Source organism: Mauremys mutica, chromosome 4, assembly GCF_020497125.1.
Source record: "Mauremys mutica isolate MM-2020 ecotype Southern chromosome 4, ASM2049712v1, whole genome shotgun sequence".
Taxonomy (NCBI): Eukaryota; Metazoa; Chordata; order Testudines; family Geoemydidae; genus Mauremys; species Mauremys mutica.
In genome coordinates this window covers 30,099,236-30,117,936 of record NC_059075.1, presented here as the reverse complement: position 1 = coordinate 30,117,936, position 18,701 = coordinate 30,099,236, and the positions used below count along the sequence as shown (strand labels likewise).

General features: G+C 47.9%; 1 protein-coding gene across 2 annotated transcripts in view; it reads left to right on the top strand.

The window, feature by feature from the left end:
- Positions 1 to 18,701, top strand: part of RIN3 (Ras and Rab interactor 3) — a 95,664-nt gene that overhangs the window by 19,689 nt on the left and 57,274 nt on the right. For both annotated transcript variants that reach the window (XM_045016993.1, XM_045016995.1), the window contains exons 2-3: positions 7,060 to 7,249; positions 12,815 to 12,929. In XM_045016993.1, the coding sequence (XP_044872928.1) occupies positions 7,060 to 7,249; positions 12,815 to 12,929 (305 nt within the window). The remainder of the gene's footprint in view (positions 1 to 7,059; positions 7,250 to 12,814; positions 12,930 to 18,701) is intronic.

The window sequence follows — 18,701 nt, the reverse complement described above, 5'->3', positions numbered from 1 at the left end:
TGATACTCCTTGAAGATAATATTACAGCGTTTGACAATCTCACCCAGACTTGTATGCTTCTGCCACAAGCTGGCTTGTCCTCATTTGCAGTCTCTTGGTATTTGATGCTTTTGGTACAAAGGTTAATCTGTTCTCATCCTTACAAGTGATGTTTGACAGCTGTTGCCTCTGTCTTTCTCAGTAGCATGCTGGCTGACTGATGCCTGCTCTTACGCCAATTCTAAATCTGTCTGAGCATCATTTTTCTCTAGACAAGGAAAGCATAGCAAAACTCTTGTGTTTCTCTCTCTCTCTCTCTCTGTCTGTCTAGATGTAATGTAAGATTCAAGAGAAATGTAGATGCAATAATTTATAAGAAAAGGAACAAATCAGTTAATTCTGACAAACAGCTTATTTCAAAAATCCCAAATCAAGACAAACTGACAAAATACTATATATGACTTTTTTTTGACTTGTGTTCATTCTTAAGATCTGATGAGTCTTCTCAGTATAACTGGTGCTGGCTAATGAACAAAATTGAAGTCATCTAGTGCTGTAGTTAACTGGCTAGTGTGAGTGTATACTACTGCCCTCTCATGGCTGGAATTGGAATAGCTCAGCTGTGTGTCATGGACCCTATACTGCTGACCATTGACAGGTTCTCATTCAGATCAAGTGATAAATATCTGTGCTTCTGCAGCCAGACAACATACACTCTCTTTATCTGCTCCAGCTGGTCTTGGTGTATATTACAAGTGACAGCCCTAAGTCCTAGACAGCCATGAGTTTTGCATTATTTTTACACAACTGAAGATCAGGACCCAAGTTTGCACTGAGCTGACTGGCTCACTGCCCTTGTCAATGCCTTTGACTTCAGTGAGGTTGTATAGATTGTAAATTTGGCTCCTTAATGGTAAAGAAATGAGTTATGGTGGTGACATGTATTTATTACACTGTTACCATGAGACAAAGCAAATTACCGTGCTATTTCCAACAGAGCTACCATGCAATCCTGCCAAAGAAGGCATGGTGTTTTAGTGTAATTATTATGCAATTAACTAATCCATGTTACCAATGAATATGCACTGTACGTGTTCCAGCAAGCTGCTTGAATTCAACTCAGCAGAGGGGCGAGGGGATTTAATCCTGATTTGCAGTAAGAACTCAATACAGAGATGTGGTGCAGGCAGCTCCAGGGCTGGCTTTTCACATTTACATTGCAAAGAACAAAAAGTCCGGGTTGGCCCAAACAAATATCTCTGCTGAGCTGGGGGGAGGAGGGCGGCAGGATGTCACTTCAGAAAGGCTGGGGATAAAAATCATCTGCTGTGTGTGAGGGCCGAGCAAGCGACGGCTCACTGTGGCAGGCTGCATGGCTCCTGACACTTGGCAGAGCAAAGGAAATTCTGAAGCTGTTCACTGCTTTTTCCTCTCCCTGCTCTGTGCAGCTACCTGTGGAGTCTGCTGTTAAATGACTGGGTTAAGCCCTTCCACAGCCTGGCATCTAGGTCTTGTGACTGTGGCACGCAGAGAAGAAGTCAAGTGTTGCTACCATGTACCGTATTGACTAGCATGGCATGGGGGTCTCAGCAATTAGAGCTGGAAAAGAGCTGTTATGTCACCCACTCCAGCCCTCTGCCAATGCAGGATTTGACTCTACAGTGCTTTCTAGAATTTAAAATGTGTAGCTTTGAGAGGTTCAAGCAATGGGGCTCCTAGCCCTTCCCTGGGGAGGTTATTCCACTGTCTAATACAGAGGTGAGCAAACTATGGCCCGTGGGCCACATCTGGCCTGCGGGACCGTCCTGCCCAGCCCTTGATCTCCTGACTGGGGAGGCTAGCCCCCGGCCCCTCCCCGGCTGTCCCTCCCCCACAGTCACGCCACCGTGTGGGCAGCGCTGTGGGCGGTGGGACTACACGCTCCTGCAGGGCAGTGCAGCAGCGTGTCTGGCTCCGGCCAGATGGCGCGGCTGCCACACATGCTGCTCTGCATGCTCTGCTTGGTGTGGTAAGTGGGCTGGAGCCAAGGGGTTGGATAAGGGGCAGTGGACCCGGGGGGCAGTCAGGGGACAGGGAGTGGGGGGGGTTGGATGGGGCAGAGGCTCTGTGGAGGGGTTGGATAAGTGTGAGAGTCCCAGGGGAGCCTGTCAGGGGGCGGGGGTGTGGATATGGGTTGGGGCAGTCAGGGGACAGGGGGCAGGGGGGGGTTGGATGTGGGTGAGGTCCTGGCAGGGGATTAGGGGCGAGGGTCCTGGGAGGTGGCTGTCAGGGGACAAGGAGCGAGGCGGGGGTTGGGGGTTCTGAGGGAGGCAGTCTGGGAGGGGGTGGATAGGGGGTGGGAGCCAGGCTGTTTGAGGAGGCACAGCCTTCCCTACCCGGCCCCTCATACAGTTTTGTAATCCTGATGTGGCCCTTGGGCCAAAAAATTTGCCCACCCCTAGTCTAATAGATCTCACAGGCAGGAAGTTTCCCCTATGTCCCTTTCTTCATTTTTCCTTATTACTTGCTCCCCTTTGCACCCCCTTTTACCACCCTAAATCATCCTTCTTGCTTCCACTGCCTATAGACTGGCTGTAACTGAGCCAAGCTATGCATGTTCAGCTCTTTTATTTTTACTCATCAATCAGCCCCTTCAGGCCCCTAATCTGTTCTGTTCTCAGATCTCCCTGCAATTTGACATTACCTCTCTGGTAATAAGGTGCAATATTCCCAATTTAATTGTATTGGAACTGTACAGAGAGAGACCTGCCCAATTCCTATCCCACAATGTGATGACTCTGCATTTGCAGCTACAAATTGGATTTATCTTTTCTGGTGTCCTAGTGCATTGCAAGCTCATCAGTTCACTCTTGCCATCAGGTTTCTCCCAGCAGTGCTGTTTTCCACATTCTCCTCTCTCATTGAACTGCTTTCAGTTTCCATTTATTAAACTTGCATTCTTCCACAATGAATTCTGCCTGGGTTTCTAATCTCCGACTCCAGGCTGCTTTGTCTTTGTCTTTTGGCCCTGCTGGTATTTGCATTTCCTCCCAGTTTAATAACTTCTCTGGATGTCATTAACATGGTGTGTGCTGTGCTGGATCACTAGCTGTGAACGCTAGATCTAAAAACACCAGTCCCTGCAATATGCTGCTTCACACTTACCCTCACCTTTATATATATATATATATATATGCGCCACTGATCATTAAATCTGGCCCTGATCCTGCAGTGTGTAGTAGACAGGTGGGCTAACAGCTCCAAGGAGCTCCACTGAAGTCAGTGGGACATGCACAGGCATAGCAGCAGACTGCCTGCATGCTACATACGGTATTAAAGGACTGGGGCATTGCGCCTACCCAGCTGTTTTTGCAAGGCCAGAATGAGGCCTCGGAGAGCGATGAGCTAGATTTTCAAAAGCAGCAAAGAGTCCCATGGCACCTTATAGACAAACAGACATATTGGAGCCTGAGCTTTCGTGGGTGAATACCCACTTCGTCAAAAGCTCATGCTCCAATACATCTGTTCATCTATAAGGTGCCACAGGACTCTTTGCTGCTTTTACAGATCCAGACTAACACGGCTACCCCTCTGATACTAGATTTTCAAAGGGATTTAGGCACCTAGGAGGCGGACACTTTTGAAAATCCCAGTAGGTGCCAGTCTGAATCTTTAGGCCCCTGAATATCTTTGAAAATCTGGCCCTTCCACAACACAGATAACAATGAACATTGTCCCTCTTTTCACATCAGTTTTCACTTTTTATTGGCAGGGTTCAGGATTCCAGGCTTGTTTGTCTGATTTTAATCCACATATTTTGCTTCTTCTGACTTCTTTCTTCCACTAATTATCATCATCTCCCATGTGTTTCCTTGGCTGGTATCTTCATGACTAAATTAACATGGGGATATTTTGTTGCAAAGGGGAAAAAAAAAGGAGGGGAGGAAATATAAGATTAATTGTATTAATTTGCCACAGCTCTAATTCATTTTTTGTAATGGATCCTTTGTACTTCTGCCTAAAGGGCACTGTCTGATTAAGCATCATCTTCTGTAGTTTTAAAAAGAAATTCCCTCACCTGTGGGACAAATAATTTTGTATTAAAATTGAAAATGTGTACGTCTTTCACTTATCCCTCTCTGTGCTGTTTGTCTTGTGTTCCTCTCTGCTTGGATAATGAAAATGGACTGATCAATATCAGGTTCTCCTGCACTACCACGAGGCAGCAATGTTTAGGCTTTGTAACAGGTTGCTTTGACAAAACCTGAATTGGGGGACCAAGTGTGCTGCACTGACTTAGTGCCTTTGACAGGAGACATTCAACTAGTTCAGGTCTGAAATGTGACCTATTTTACGACGTGCCCTAGATACAAAGAGCTGTATTTTCCCTTTTTCTGAAGTAATACCAAACCCAGAGAAAAAAAGGAGCCGGGTTAATTTCAGCTCTCGGATCAAAAGGATGAAATTCATACTAAAAGAAACAGAAATTTCCTGGAACCATGTGATTGTTTTTAAACCCCACCCCCCCACCCCACCCCAAAAAAGTGATCTTTTAAAAATAAACATATACAGAGGGGTCAGTGGTGGGAATGCTGATAAAACCTAGTGCTTTTCACCAGTAGGTCTCAAAGTGATTTACAAAGGAGGTTAGTATCATTATAGGTAGGGAAACTGAGGCACAGAGGTGCAGTGACTTACCCAAAAGCATCAGCAGGCCAGTGACAGAGCAAGGATTTGAAGCCGTGTCTTCTGAGGCCCAGCCCAGGCTCTATCCTTTAGGCAGCATTGCCTATGAATACAGGCTTTGATCCAACAAAGCACTTAAGCGTGTGTTTAACTTTAAGCACAGGGGTAGTCCCATTTACTTCGAAGTTGAGCATGTGTGTAAATTCTTTGCCAGATTGGGGCCAGGAGCCTGGATCAACCTTCGCTTCCGGGTGGTAATCTGACTGCAGTAAGATAATAGCAAATAGGAGTAACCTTTCTCTCTTCCTCCTCCTTCCAGACCCCTATTTAGGATCAGAGCCTAAAAGAACATCTATCCCTCGTTCTCAACAATGCTTCCACTTCACTATTCTCACGGTTTCTATCGGGCTAAAAATAAGCAGCCAGAAATAAAAGCTAATGAGAAGTAGCGATTGCACCCTCTTCCCAGCACTGCCCCTCACACCGCATCCCCCCCACTTCTCAGCAGTCTCAACAACGGTGCACACAGTGGAGGTCGCTATTATAAACCTAACAGCTGCCACCCGAAGGGTGGCGAGGACTGACGCAGTTTCTGTCTTTACTTTCTCACTTGACAAATGCTCCCTTTCCAGTGGTTTCTGAGATCAAAGCAAGCGCTGCAAACATCTTGGGCCTGGCTCTTCCCGGCCGTGCACCTTGTGCAGTCTTTACACCAGTGCAAACTGGGTGTGAGATGACACTACTGGTGTGTACTTGTGTGAAGAATTCTCATTGGGTAATCCTTTACCCAGGTGTAAATGACCATACACAGTGCAAGTGGAGTTCGCTGCTCAGTGTGCACTACCCACCACCCCCCTCGGTGGCAGATTCGTGAAGTGTGAGTCTGTTCTGCTCAACCTGTAGCTACTCATAGGGCTGTGTGTGTGTGTGTGGGGGGGGTGTATTTATTTATTTTTAAAGCTCCGGAGTTTCCCAGTTACATCCCCAATGTTGGGTAAGAGTGTAGCTGTCACACACAGGCCCCTTGGCTTTCTAGTCACTGAGCTCCCTCTAGTGTTCACATGTACGCATTGCAGGCACTCACTTCAGCTCTCTGGTTTAGTAGCATGTGAGGGAGGAGTTCCGCTGGTGCTCTTTGGGTCCAGTCTTGCAGTCTCTGCTGATCTGATCTGACCCACCCTGGATCCATGAGTAAGCTTTTTAGGATCGACCTCTTTTTCAGTTCATGCTTGGTGAGGAAGCTTTGTAAAGAAACGCACACCCTTACTCTGACGTAAATTAAACTGTGCACAAAAAACACTGAGGCCCAGCTCCTCAAAGGGCCTGCGCTCCTAAGCACACCACCCCCTTCTCTCAGGCCATTTGTTGCCAGGGTGTTAACCAGAGGTGGGGAGCAGCCCCACCCCACACACCTCCACCCAGGCTACACTGTGGCTGTGGGGTGTGCTCGCTGAACCCTGTCACCAGCATGTACAAGGGTGGGATTTCAAATGTCAAACTTTGCAAATACTGTCCCACCTGCTCCTGGCATCAGCAGAGAAAGGTAATTACAGAAGGGGGAAAATCTCAGTGTTACAGGGTCTCAATTTGTGCTTAGGTCAAGTATCTGTGAGGACCTTAGGTACAGAAACAAGGCTTTCCAGCTAAATTAGACCTTTCTAACTCATTGTGTCTTACAGGTGATGTACTCCTTTAGCTGGGCTTGGGTTAGGTGCTAATCATTAAAGCTACTGTATGATGCCAGAAATCCTGAGAAGGATAAAGAAGCAGGCTGACCCGGAGGCATTCTGGTGGCATGAGCTGTCAGGGTCCCTTGCTCTCTTTAAAAGTACAGTATAGTGAAGTGTATTTGGCATTCCTTAAAGCATTCCTGCTAGCTTGGGGCTCCTATTCTTCCAGTGTAGAGGACAAATACCTCGTTTTAAAGTCAAGGTCAGTCACTCAGATCCTTCAGCTGGTGAACTGGGCCCCTGGAGACTGAAATCTTGGATCCACAGAGGTACAGCATGGGGCAGTGCTAGCTTCCCCCCAGCTGCTGACAATCTGCCTCCACCCTGTTCTTTAGGTACCAGCACTGGGAGGTTGGGAGCAGGGTAAGTCCAAATACCACCAGCCCCCAGAGCAGAATACCCACCAATGTCTAACCTGGCTGGAACCCCAGAGGTGAATTTATAGCTCAAGCTAATCTTATTTTGGGCAGGAACTGTCATTTCCTGTATGTTTGTGCCAGTACCTAGCACAATAGGGCTCTGACTTAGTTGACTTGTAGGCACACAACAGAACTGTTAAATAATAATAATCTCTAGTCTGATGCCAGTCATGTAGTGGAGTGTGTGTGTGTGTATTTACATTTCTTCACAACAAAGTGTATTGTTCTTCACTTCTGCTTAACGGGATTTTCTTGTGCTGTTTCAGTCCTGTCACAGATCCTGGTGAAGAAGACAATGATGTGACACGGCCATCTCAGTCCATCACACTGCAAAACTGCCTTCCAGTGCCTGGCATCTGTGTCCTTGATAAACTCATCAAAACGTGCCCAGTCTGGCTTCAGCTGAGCATGAATCGGGACAGGGCTGGAGAGATACTCAGCAAAGAAACAGCAGGGGTAAGTCTACATTTGTCCAAAACAATTTCAGTTCAGATAACCATATTTCCTATTCCTCAGGGGAGATGGATAGCTGTGGTGTGTTTTTGTTTTTTTTCATGTGAAAGCAAACATATTTAGCAGGTTTTGGTGTTTGTTTCCTTTGTCCATGGTTGTTGGCTAGTCTTATGTTCATGGGATAGACATTTCCATTCTCTCTAGAGTGGTGGTGTGTGTGAAAGAGAAGGCTTATACCTTTGATTTACTTAGCAGTTGGTGTCTGGGAACAGTTTTCCTATTTGTTTCATAGCTCTGCTTGTTGTGCTTTCAGATATCTCCATACACACTCTGTAGTCTGATGCAGTATTTTTCCAATATCTCTGACTTGCAGCTTCCTTAAAAAGTGAAATCTTAAAGGTGAACAACCATGCCCCTAGTTTGCTTCTTTGGGGTGTCAATTTTGCTTGTTGATTTTTGTACCTTAGGAAAACCAGCAAAATCAAGCCTTGTCTTCCTTGTAGGAGGACATGAGAACTAGTCGCAGGTCTTTCAGCCCTTCTTGACAAGATATGGGGTTTGGAGCTATAAGAAAAATATTTTCTCCCAAGCACGTCAGGTGTTTGAGATAGAGAAGGGTTGACAAAAACAACAAACAAAACGTGTAGTGTTCTTTAAAGTTTTGATACAGTTGCTCAGATTTCACGTCCTTGGTACTGTGATATCATTATAGTACCTCTCCGGTCATCCATAGAAGCTCCCAAAGTAGACAAGAACAGAATTTCTAATGTAAACAAAGCAAGATATAAAATGCTTTTTGTATTGTTTAGTCTGTGAGGGGAAAGCTCTCAGGAATTCTTCATATGTCATAAGGAATTGGGAGGTGATTAGGAGGAAGTAGGGTAGATAAGCCCAATTTTCCCCTCTACTAAAAAGTGGCCTGCTCCCACTTCTCTTCATTCACTGGCTGGTGTTCTAAAGGAAGGTAACGATCCTGTGCAAACCAAAGAGACTAAAATAACTAAATGAAAACTGATCTGGAATGAGGCTAGGATTTGGGGTAGAGATGCTGCTGCAGGGAAACTTGAAGCACAGCCAAGCTGAAGGAGACATTTTAGGCTGAGTGTTATGGTTTCACTGTTCTTTGGCTTACCAATAAAGCCAAATCCCAGGAAGGGGTTAGGTGAGCACAGATGACACAGAGTGAGCCCGGGCCTGCCGCCTGTACTCATGTTGAGTTGTATATTGCCATCTGAGTAGTGTCACTGAGCTCAGTGTGACTCCTCAGTCTGAGTAAGCATAGCAGAATTGGGCTTATTGGAGAAAGAGTCTGTTCGGTCTGATCGTGTCATGGGCCTTGAAATGTTGCTGGGTTGTTGAGGGTTTTTTTTACATTAAATCCTCATGCATGAGGAGGCCTGATCAAAAAAATGTGGGCCTGGTGTTTGTGATAAGGGAGGTGTTTTCAGTAAAGGCTGTATCTGGGTTAGAGTAAAGCCTGTGCTAGGCTCAGCCCATCTCCCCAGATGAAGGGAGTAAGTCTCAGGCACACACGGTAGAAACTAGATGACTCAGACCCAGGCCCGCTGAGATAGATATATAAGGGCAGCTTGAGTTGCAGGAAGCAGGCTAGGAAGTCTGGGAGCCAGTCGACTGGAGGAAAACTTCGGCAGAAGGGAGTAGCTGGGCCGCCCGTCTCCACCCCTCTCCCAGAGCCTCAGCGCATCCAGGAGCGTCCCTGGATAACGCTGCAGTGTGGCTCCGGCGGGGCCCCTGAGCTCCGCCCCGCTCAGAGCCGCGTGGTGAGGGGGCGGGGCTGCAAGCTCCAGGCTGAGCTCAGCTCCTTCTGCTCGGCCTGGAGCTCGCAGCCCCTCCCCCTTACCATGTGGCTCTGAGTGGGACGGAGCTCAGGGGCCCTGCCGGAGCCACGCTGCCGCTATCGAGGGAAGCTCCTGGATGCGCTGAGGCTCCGGGAGAGGGGTGGAGACGGGGGTAAGGGGCCGGGGGGGTTGGCTAAGGGGCAGGGAGTCTCGGGGACAGTCAGGGGACAGGGAGGGGGCAGAGGTTGTGGGAGCGGTCAGGGGACAGGGAAGGGAGGGGTTGGATCGTGGGCGTTCCGGGGGTCTGTCAGGACTCAGCGGGGGGTGGGGGAATAGGGGTCAGGGCAGTCAGGGGACAGGGAGCAGGGGTGGGGTCCCAAGGTGGTGGTTGGGGGTGGGGTCTCTGGGGGACGGTGAGGGGACAAGGAACAGGATGGGTCGGGGATTCTGAGGGGGGCAGGAAGTGGGTGGGGGTCAGACAGGGGGCAGGGCTAGGAGGCTGTTTAGGAGGCACAGCCTTCCCTACCCTAAAGCTCATTCAGCAGTTTGAGGCTTGCAGAAGAGGCAAGCTGTTAGCTTTTCCATTAGGGCTACCATCCCTTTCACTTCCCAAATGCCAAATTATAGTCTATATTTAATTTCAGTGCCATAGGGAGATTCATGTCAGGGGAGGGTAGTTTCATTTCAAATTAGCCATTGGGGGAGGGATCACTTGAGAAGAGCAATATCCTTCACAACCCTACCAAGGGAGACCCTCCCCTCCCCTGCATTTCCTGAGGCTTCAAAGGGGTTAATTCAGTGGTTCTCAAACTTTTATACTGCTGACCCCTTTCATGTAGCAAACCTCTGAGTGCGACAACCCCCCCCCTAAAATTAAAAACACTTTTTTATATATTTAACACTATTATAAATGCTGGAGACAAAGCAGGGCTTGAGGTGGAGGCTGACAGCTCGCAACCCCCAGTAATAACCTCGTGACCCCCTGCGGGGTCCTGACCCCCAGTTTGAGAACCCCTGGGTTAATTTAATTTTAGCACCCTGTGTCCATTCACATGCATGTGCTATTTTGAGCATTTGTTTTCACAACATAGGCTCATCCCAGATTCTGGAACACGCTCAAATGCTCAGTTCGTGGAGTATGTACATAAGCTATACTAAAGACAAACCCACAGTGACCGTCTCCAATTTGTGAGGGACCCCATGGAGCCAGTCTCTAGGAAACAGATAAATGCATGGAGGTTAAGTCCATTAATGGCTATTAGCCAGGATGGGTAAGGAATGGTGTCCCTAGCCTCTGTTTGTCAGAGGGTGGAGATGGATGGCAGGAGAGAGAGATCATTTGATCTTTACCTGTTAGGTTCACTCCCTCTGGGGCACTTGGCATTGGCCATTGTCAGTAGACAGGATACTGGGCTGGATGGACTTTTGATCTGACCCAGTATGTCCATTCTTATGTTCTAACCTAAATGAACCCAAAGTTATGGAGACAGATATGAGTCAAGGAAGCCAGCGGAGTATCAGAAACCTGAACAAATCTCTGACTGGATGGGCTCAGGCGTTTGGTCACAAGCTGAGGTCGTTCAAAAGTTTTGGATTTTTTTTAAGCAGAATTTTTTTTGTTTCTTTAAACAATCAAACACAGCAAGCGGCAAATATTTGGCCACACACTTCTGAAACCCCAAACCATATTCAGGTTTTGGCAGACTAATTTCAGCTTTTCAATTAAAAAAACCACAACAAATTTGAAGGAAAGCAGACATCGTCCGTGATTTCTTTCTGCTTTTTAAAAACCCCTAGTTTTCGATCCAGAAAGTTTTGACGGAAAATATTTGTCCAACCCTTTTAATGAGCTTTAGTGCCTTTTAGCACTAGCTGATGCTGAGAACCAGTGATACCTTGTAAAGAAGTTTTCTCAAAACTGAGTTCGTGCCGAGATGCAGAAGGTTTATTTTTCCCAGGGCCACCTGTGGGTGCGGAGCAAGTGGGGCAATTTGCGCCGGGCCCTGCAGGGGGCCCCACGAGAATATAGTATTCTGTAGTATTGCAATTTTTTTTATGGAAGGGGCCCCTGAAATTGCTTTGCCCCAGGCCCCCTGAATCCTCTGGGCAGCCCTGGGGAGTAGAGAGACTCTCCTTAGCTCCCCGGCAGGGGGCCTGAAGAGTAAGACCTGCAGGAGTCCCTGGCCCTGAGGAAAGGACCTGGTCTGTATGATGAACCTGTGCTTCATGGTTTTAATTTAGAGAGAGAACACTGAATCCTGAAGAAAAGGTCTGGAAATCCTGATGCTGTTGGGCGGAGGGGGGTTAGCGCACTAGCTGGTGAGTTCTCCCTCAGGCTCATGTAGCCTCCCTGGACAGAGCATTAGAAAATAGCAGTCTGGCTAAGAGCTTGCCTCCCCCTTTTCCTTCTTTAATCTCTTGCTAGCAATAGAAGCCATAGTGGGTGTTTACACCAGTTCCTGTGGAAATAAACAAACCACCTTTAGCTGAAGGAAAGGTGGGAATAGGCTGTGCGGATTGCAGAGTGCCCAGGCTAAGTTAGAAACCAGCGTCTCCTCTGCCGTTTGCTGGTTCTCGCAATGGCATCCAGCTGCCACAACTTTAACATTTTTAAAGCTCTCCAAGACATCCAGGGATGGGCAGTGTCTCTGAAGGACATTCAGGGGCAAATCCCGCTTCTGCTCCCCCAGCCCACCTTTTCCACAGGCATGATCCCTCCCCCTCTGCAATAGGTAGCCAGGAGAGGAACCTGCACAGAGGTGTGCCTCCCAGGGGAGAACAGCTGGCCAGCAGCAGAGGGGAGCATGTGCTGATGCTGTATCCTGCAGAAGGGGGTGCAGTGGACATACACTAGTTAAATGTCAGAAAACTGGGGCAACACATGCTCAGCCTGCTCCCGGAGCTCATTTTAGGATGGAGCAGCTCTCCAACACCCCAGAGGCACAATCTCTTCTCGCAAAATCAAAGCTTTCCTGGTGTAGTTCCAGTGCACTGCAATTATTTAATTGTTTTTCAGAATCACACTTCTCCTCTATAATGTTAATACTGTGGTTCTAGAATTAGCTAAATCTTTGAAATCACTTTTATAAATACCATGACTCTCTCTTACCTAAAGCTGCTTTAAGGAAGAGGTGATGACAAAGAGTCTTTGCCCCTAGGATTTCAAGCTAGAAGTTAGATACATATTTGACATGGAAGTCTGATTAGAAACACTCTGAGGAAAGCACACAGTGCTTACAATGCACAGAGAAGGGACTGACTCAGCAAGAAAGCCCTTTCCCTTCTTGATTAAACTTGCTCCTGTGCTAGTCCAACACACCCACTCCTTTGAGCCACTCAGGACCAAAAGTTAGTCATTTGCTATAAGATCAACTTATGGCTATTTTAATCCTTTTTCCTGTAAAGGTCTAGGTGGCCCCTATTCTATACTCGTGCTAGAAACTTGGGGCAAATTCACCATCACTTAGGGCAGTTGCATCAGGGGTTGTCACTTGGCAAATTGTGTGAAGTTGTGCAGCTTTACCTTCAGGTTAAGTGGGATATCAGTGGTGCATTGGGATTCTCCTAGTCCCTACTGCAGGGCTGAATTTCACCAAGGGAAAATATCCCCTTAGTAGTAGTTATCTTTTTCATGAAAGGTTTGACATACTGGAGTGAAACTAGAATGAAATGTGTTAGATGTGAATTGAAAAAGACCTTTCTCTGGTTACCGGAAAGAGTCTCATTCTCAGATGCCTAACGAGCTCCTACTTCTTTTTCTCTGCTTTAGATATTCCTAGTTAGGAGAGATGGTAACATGAACAACATGGTACTCTTGGTCCACTCCCCAGCCCAGAATGCAGCTTCTGATGTGCAAGAGTACAACGTTAAAGAAGAAAAATCACGTAAGTTTTCTCAAGCCTTTTATCTCTTGCTCTGACCATCAGGTGGGCTCTTCTTTTGACTGCGAAGTATGTACACAAATGTGCTTGCAATGAAGAAGATCCTGCCACAGTTGGAGGAACGGTAGATCTTGACTCCTCCAGAAAAATTAGTTCAGATTCGTTGTGACCAATTGGCCCAATTCTCCACTGATCTGTACCTTGTGTCATCATGTGTACCTGTGCACAAGGTAGTGTAAAGTGCTACCACGTTCGAAGGGTCGCATTTTATTCAGGCAAATGAGAATGGAAGCATTTACACAGGTGTGAGTAGTGATAGAATGTGCAAGGCAATGGAGAATCAATCTCAATCTATCCAATTAATTTAGTCTTTATTTCTGCTCTTGAATTAGCTGCCAACAGACTTTGATTTTTGCTAATTTATTCTTTATTCATTTCTTATTCAAACACTTTGTACAAATATTTTGACCTATTGGTTGTTTTGTTTTGACTGTGTCTTCAGTATTCACAGTATACGATTGGTCCCCAAAAGAGCATAGTGTTGTTTCTATTCCCTGATTGGATGACTGAACTTTTTATAAGCAAAAAAGGGGAAACCAAAGAGACTCCAAAAGGCACATGTCCGGTGCAGACTTTTGTGAGAGCACAAAGTCACCAGAGCTTAATTTGTAACTTGGCTGAGCCCTGGCACCTCTTTTCATGGTGGGCCGCAGTCCGGGCACCTCTTCTGTCGGTGTGTGCAAGATCATGCTATGCAGAGGATGCCAATTTGTAAAACAAAATGGCATCCTCTATGCAGTGTGACCTCACACGTACGGTGCATGCAAGGTCACACTGTGTGAAGGAAGCCATTTTGTGTGCTCTGGCACTTCCCTCTTTACAAATTAAGCACTGAAATTCACACCTGTATTGCAAGACATTTTTGCTTTCCAAAAGATGTTTGCAAATAATTTCTTTGATAAGCTAGTCACAGAAGAAGGGTCCATGGAAGAATGTTCATCGTTTTAATTTAAAAAAAAAAGAACTTTCACACCTTCGGTTCCACAGTGTAAGTCCTGTGGCCTCAAGCCTACATGAGACGGGAGGTAACTAAGTGAGTGAGCTCTAGATGGCATCGACTGGAGAGCAAGGGGAGCTGACTCAGCGAGGCAGTACCTCATTTACATATTAACTATGGGTAGTTTGGGGACACTGGGGTATAATTTGACCAAGTTTTGTTCTTGGGGCCCATATTTTTGAGATTATCCTGTTGGGAACTCACCAGGCATGACTGGGCATGGGGTCACCCTGATGAAAACTGACGTTTGTTGAGGTGGGGTAAGAGTCCCTAGACAGAGCCATAGGGCAAGGAAAGAGAAATGGTGCGTTGCTGGGAACCTCTCTGAGTGGTAGGGACTTGGATAAGTTTTTAAGACCCTTGATCTCCTTGATTTTAAAAATCTGAGCTAAGAGATGTAGTGGCTTTATGTAAGCCAAGCTCACCAGAAGTTCCAGTTTTCTAGCCAATGGCAAGCAGAAGTGAGAGACCAGCAGCAGTTTTGATCACCTGAGCCTCAGGCAGAACAAAGCAGCAGTTGGACTCACCACAGGCCACAGCTCCTAACAGGAGAGCAGCAGACTGAGTAGCAGCATGAGAGCAGTTACATGCACTACAGTGGGATCAGAGGAATTCAGAGCAATAGTCTGTCAGCCTAGTGGGCTCTGGCAAGGCCCCCCCAGTCCTAGCTGCTGAAATCAATATAGCAGGAGAGGTGGCAGAGCCCCAGAGCAATCTACAAAACAGGGAGCCTGATTTTCCTGGACTCTTGGAACCGCAAACTGTGAGTGAGGAAGTTGGGGACCTATGAACTGAGAGTGGGACAGGGCCGCCCAGGGGGGGGGGCAAAGGGGGCAATTTGCCCCGGGCCCCGCGCTTCGCAGGGGCCCCCAAGAGAACAGCTGAGGCTCCCGCCTCCGCCCCTCTCCTGGAGCCCTAGCGCATCAAGCGCTGTCCTCAGACAGCGCCGCAGCGTGTCTCCAGCGGGGCCCCTGAGCCCCGCCCCCTCAGAGCCGCGTGGTGAGGGGGCAGGGCTGCGAGCTCCGGGCTGAACTCAGCTCCCTCCGCTCGGCGTGGAGCTCGCAGCCCCGCCCCCTCCCCACGCGGCTCTGAGCGGGACGGAGCTCAGGCCCCGCCGGACACACGCTGCAGCTGTCGAGCGAGGCGCTGAGACTCCGGGCGAGGAGGGAGCCGGGGGTAAGAGGCTGGGGCCAGTGGGGTTGGCTAAGGGGCAGGGAGTCCTGGGGACAGTCAGGGCACAGGGAGGGGGCAGAGGTTGGGGGAGCGGTCAGGGGGCAGGGAATGGCGGGGGGGAATAGGGTCAGGGCCGCCCAGAGGGCGCGGGGCAAGAGGGCGCAGGAGCTTCTTCGCTCCCGGTCTTCGCTCCCGGTGGGACCCGCCGCCGCCGTGCAGCCCGGTCTTCGGCGGTAATTCGGCGGCGGGGGGCCCTTCCATTCCGGGACCCACCGCCGAAGTGCCCCAAAGACCCGCGGCGGGGACTCCCCCGCCGCCGCCAAATTACCACCGAAGACCAGGCTGCACTTCGGCGGCGGGTCCCGCTTCGGCGGTAATTCGGCGGCGGGGGGTTCCCGCCGCGGGTCTTCGGGGCACTTCGGTGGCGGGTCCCGGAACAGAAGGGCCCCCTGGGCCCCTGGAATCCTCTGGGCGGCCCTGGAGTGGGAGGCCGGGAGATAGAACAAACTGCATCAACGAGTCAGGGTCCAAGTGCCTGGGACTGGGACTTATGCCCCCTGAGGTAAATGGTGGTGGTAAATTGTAAATATTTGTCCCCATTCAACCTGGCCTTTCCCTCCCCCACATACAGTTTGTTTGTTTAAACCTCTGTGCTCGTGCCATGAGTACAGATTTGCCTAGCAAATGTGCCTAGAGTAGTTATAGGTTCCAAGGTTACAGGAGGGGGTGGGCCGTGCTGGATTTACTATGGCGCCAGGCCCATGCTCCAAAGGGGCCCTGGCCCAGCCTGCTCTTCTCTGCCCCCTGCCCACCGCTCTCTCCTGCGGGGGCAGTGGGCCGAAGCTTGGTCCTGCCAGCTCCTGCTGCAGCAGGGCAGGCTCCACTGGCAGCCAAGCTCCCCGCTCCCCCGCCTCTTCCCTGGAGCGTGCCGCGTTCCTGCCCCTCCCCCTCCCAGCAATTCCCCTGGTGCCGAACAGCTGTTCGCCCATGCGAGGGAGGGGGAGGAGACAGAGAAGAGACGGGGGCGAGGCCTTGGGGAAGGAGGTGGAATCAGGGCATACCGCCTCTAGCCCCCTGCCCTGAGCACCCCCATGACCCCAGCCCTCTGCCCTGACTCCTGCACCCCGCCCACATCCCCACCCCCATCCTGAGCACCAAATGGGAGCTCCTGAACCCCCTCCTCACATTCCCACCTGCACCCTCGCACCAAATGGGAGCTGCCCCAGGTAAGAGCTCCACACCCCAACCTCCTGCCCCAACCCTGAGCCCCCTCCCTAACCCTAGCATCTGGCCAGACCCTGCACCCCAACCCCCAGCCTGCTCCTACACCCTAACTCCCTCCCAGACCTTGCACCCCCACCCTCAGCTCAGTGCAGAGAGAGACAAAGAGAATGGGCTAGAACCAGGGAGAAGGTAGGTACCCGCTTTATGTTTACCCCCTCCCCAGCCCTGCTGCGCTTGCAGTTAACCCCCAGCCCCTCCCTTGCTCAAGGGACCAACCCTAGCTCCTGCCCCGCTGTGCTTTTGCCCCCAGCCCCTGCCTTGCTCCAGTCAGCAGGGACTGATCCTCCCCCCATCCCCCACTGTGCTCATCTTACCCCTGGCCCCTGCCTCGCTCCAGCTGGGGACCAATCCTTCCCCCACACCATACCCCGCTGTCAGGGTGGATAAAAATCAATGACTTTAAAAAAAAATCAGATTTTTATTTAAATTGGATTTTTGAGGGAAAAACCTGTCTAAAGATAGTTTTAATTAAGCTACATTATATCTCATCATGGAATAGGGATTATAAATTCGAATTCTATAGTATCAGACAATATATTAATGTAATGTTTAAGAAAAGTTTTTTGTAAATGAGTTCCAATAGTTCATGGTTTAGGGACCCAATCTTACGGGGCTGCAGGGGCTTCTGTATAGATAATTTAGGTTAATCTTTCTATCTACCCCATGGGACTCAGTGCTTAGTCTAGAAGATACCATCAGAGATGCTTAGTTTTGCAGTTCTCAAACTGTGAATTTGTCTCCAGAGGTAACATGCTTGTTAACAGCAAAAATGTTTTTAAATAAATAAATAATATATAGAGGTGAGAAATAACAGACCTCAACCCTATTGTCCCTCTGCAAATTTGTGTACACAGAGTCAATCCCTTACCTCTCTCTAAAAGTGAACTTTTTTAAACTTTGCAATGAATAGAAGATTGTTGGGGGCGGAATAGATCTGGACAAGGAGAAGAACTCTGGAGATAAATGTGAGAAGCGAGGGACATATGCATTTTTGTTAAAATATTATGTTTGCTGTTGAAGAAAAAAATCCAGAATACTTAACGTTGTTTTTAGTAAAATAAAACAATTTAAATGTCTGTCTGGTGATGCTCTCCTCCTAATACAGCCTGGCAAGAAAATCCTCCAAATATTAATGATTAAAGTTTTCAAAATAAATCACTGTTTAAAAATGTATAGTGTGAACCTTCTAAAAAATGAAACCTACATCTATCTGAGTTGTGAAGAATATGTATTAAGGTTATAACAACCAACAAGAATGCACTTTTATGTAGAAATCCATGATTAAATCAAGTCTTCCTGACTAGTGATTTAAATCAAATCCACCCTGCCTGCTGTGCTCTTGCCCCTGGCCCCTTCATTCCCCCAGGGCCCCCACAAATATGTTTGGTCCAGGCCCACAAAAAATTAATCTGGCCGTGGGAGTGGGGAGGTCTGTAAAATAAATATCTGGCCCTTGTTGCTGCTGACACCATTGACAGAGGGGTTAAAACAGTATACCCAGCCCTGTTACATAGCCAGCCAGAACAAGGATTACGTTTTACTCTTGGATTCATCCTGAAATGCTTGATATTAATTTATGATAACCAGCATCACAAGCTGTTTCTTTTCCCTCACAGTTACTGGGTTTATTTTTGTATCATATATTTGTTTGACTGTCTGGATTATCAAACAGCGAGGGCACAGGAATATTCCTAGATTAATGGAATAATAGAATTTAAGGCCAGAAGGAACCTTTAGATTATCCAGTCTGATTTCCTGTATATCACAGGCCAGAGAATTTCATTGTTAGTCCTGTATTGAACCCAGTAACTTGGTTTTGACAATGTCTATCTTCCCGAAAGGCATCCAGTCTTGAATATGTGTGTGCATAATGGTATATCATGGCACAGAGTGGGTGAAATCACCTTGAACAATTTAAGAATTATTAAACTATCTATAACATCTATGCATTATTCATAAAGAAAATAATACGGGAACTTTAAGGAATAACTGCATGATCTGAAGAGAAAAGATCTGTTCTTTATTGTAAGTTAACCTATCATTTAGATTTTGCTTGGAGAGCTATTGTTTTTTGATACTACCAGTTATTCTTTGAAGCTGTTAGCAAGTTCCTTTCTTGAACACTGGCATTATCACAACATCAGATCCAGATGCTGCACTTGTTCAGCTTGTATCTGCACTATAAAATCTCTGGCTCCTGTGAATAAAGGTAAAATTAAATACTCTTATAAAAAAATCACTATATAATGCCTTAGCTATTT